At 39.1% G+C, this 1513-nt stretch overlaps 1 protein-coding gene across 1 annotated transcript; it reads right to left on the bottom strand.

The window, feature by feature from the left end:
- LOC110907355 lies at nt 1-594 on the bottom strand. The gene has a single exon (XM_022152348.1). It carries the CDS (start codon nt 592-594, stop codon nt 1-3), a length of 594 nt encoding a protein of 197 aa, XP_022008040.1.
- Between the last annotated feature and the right edge of the window lie 919 nt (nt 595-1513).

Below are 1513 nucleotides of genomic sequence, written 5' to 3'. Positions count from 1 at the left end.
TTACAGGTAGAGTCGCCTCATCTCCTCTTCGGACTCCCATGTGGTGTCTGATCCTTTCCGATGCTCCCACTTGACCTTTACTTGGTCAATTTCCTTGTTTCTCAAGCCTTTGACTTTACGGTCAAGAATTGCAATGGGCTTTGCTATATAGTTAAGTTTATTATCAACCAATATATTATCGAGGGGCACGTAAGCCGTCTCGTCCGCTAAACACTTCCGCAGATGTGAAACGTGGAACGTGTTGTGTATCCTGCTCAACTCTTCCGGCAGTTCTAGTCGGTAAGCTACCTTACCCAACCGATCAATGATTTTAAAAGGTCCAATAAATCGTGGGCTTAGCTTTCCTCTTTTTCTAAACCGGATAATTCCCTTCCACGGAGACACCTTAAGCATTACTCTATCACCAATTTGAAACTCGATTGGCCTTCGTCTTTTATCCGCATAAGACTTTTGTCGGTCTTGTGCCGCTTTTAAATGAGCTCGGATCATGTCTATTTTCTCGTTCGTGGCCTTAATCACATCTTTGTGAGCAAGCTCTCGAGGACCTACTTCTTCCCAGCATACCGGGGTTCGACATTTTCTACCGTAAAGCATATCATATGGGGCTCTACCAATACTTTATGCTAATGATAGGCACGCTTGCCTATCTACGTGTGTAGTTAATATTTTAGGTTTTTTAGCTTAAAACTAGTCTTTGTATTGTTGATAATTTATTAATTAGTATCTGTGCACGTCATTGTTGCTTCCTACTTACTTCACACGTTACCATAACGAATAACCCACAAACGCCATAGACACACTGCCGTAATAGACGCGCATTCTCGTTATTACCAAATTATACAATCATAATATTTATCCACGCTAGCTTTTCTTAGGAGATGGAACCTCACTTCATCAAATCTTGAACCGTATAAAAGGTAACAAGTTAGGTATTAGCTAAAGTTTTATAATAACCTTTATTTTAAAAAGGTTTAGAAAGTTTAATTTATTAAAAACTGTTTGAACAACCTTATAATATAATACTAGTTTTTGAATAGATTATAGCTTTATTAGATTACAATCTTAATATAATTAAGATAATGAAAAATATGGAAGCTACTTCCAAATTTCCAATTGGAATTGTCTCTATTACGAGGCATGTTCTTTTGGGTCAAGCAAACGTTGAGCTTTATTTTGGAATCCAGCGTTAAACCAGGAATGCACGTGGGCCTGCGCGTGCGTTTGCACGCAAAACATTGAGGGTCCCTCTCTCCAATGCTTTACCAATTTTAATTTTAATTTTAATGATTAATCACGGGAGGGGGCCAATGAACTCCGTCTCAAATGGTAGGAATACTTGAGTTTTTCTGTAAATACTCAAGTTTGATTTCCATTGGTGAGTAATTATTGGAGACTCAGGGAAACTTGGGTTCGATCCTTGAATCAAATGAGTTTTACTGGTAATTTGATCGTCATGCTTACGAGCGGGTGGGTTACCGGATTTTCCCCAAAAGTGGTGGTGGACGACTCGGGT

This window comes from Helianthus annuus, chromosome 14 (genome assembly GCF_002127325.2).
Source record: "Helianthus annuus cultivar XRQ/B chromosome 14, HanXRQr2.0-SUNRISE, whole genome shotgun sequence".
NCBI classification, from domain to species: Eukaryota; Viridiplantae; Streptophyta; class Magnoliopsida; order Asterales; family Asteraceae; genus Helianthus; species Helianthus annuus.
Note: the sequence above shows the minus strand (reverse complement) of the source record. Positions and strands in the feature narration are given on the sequence as shown.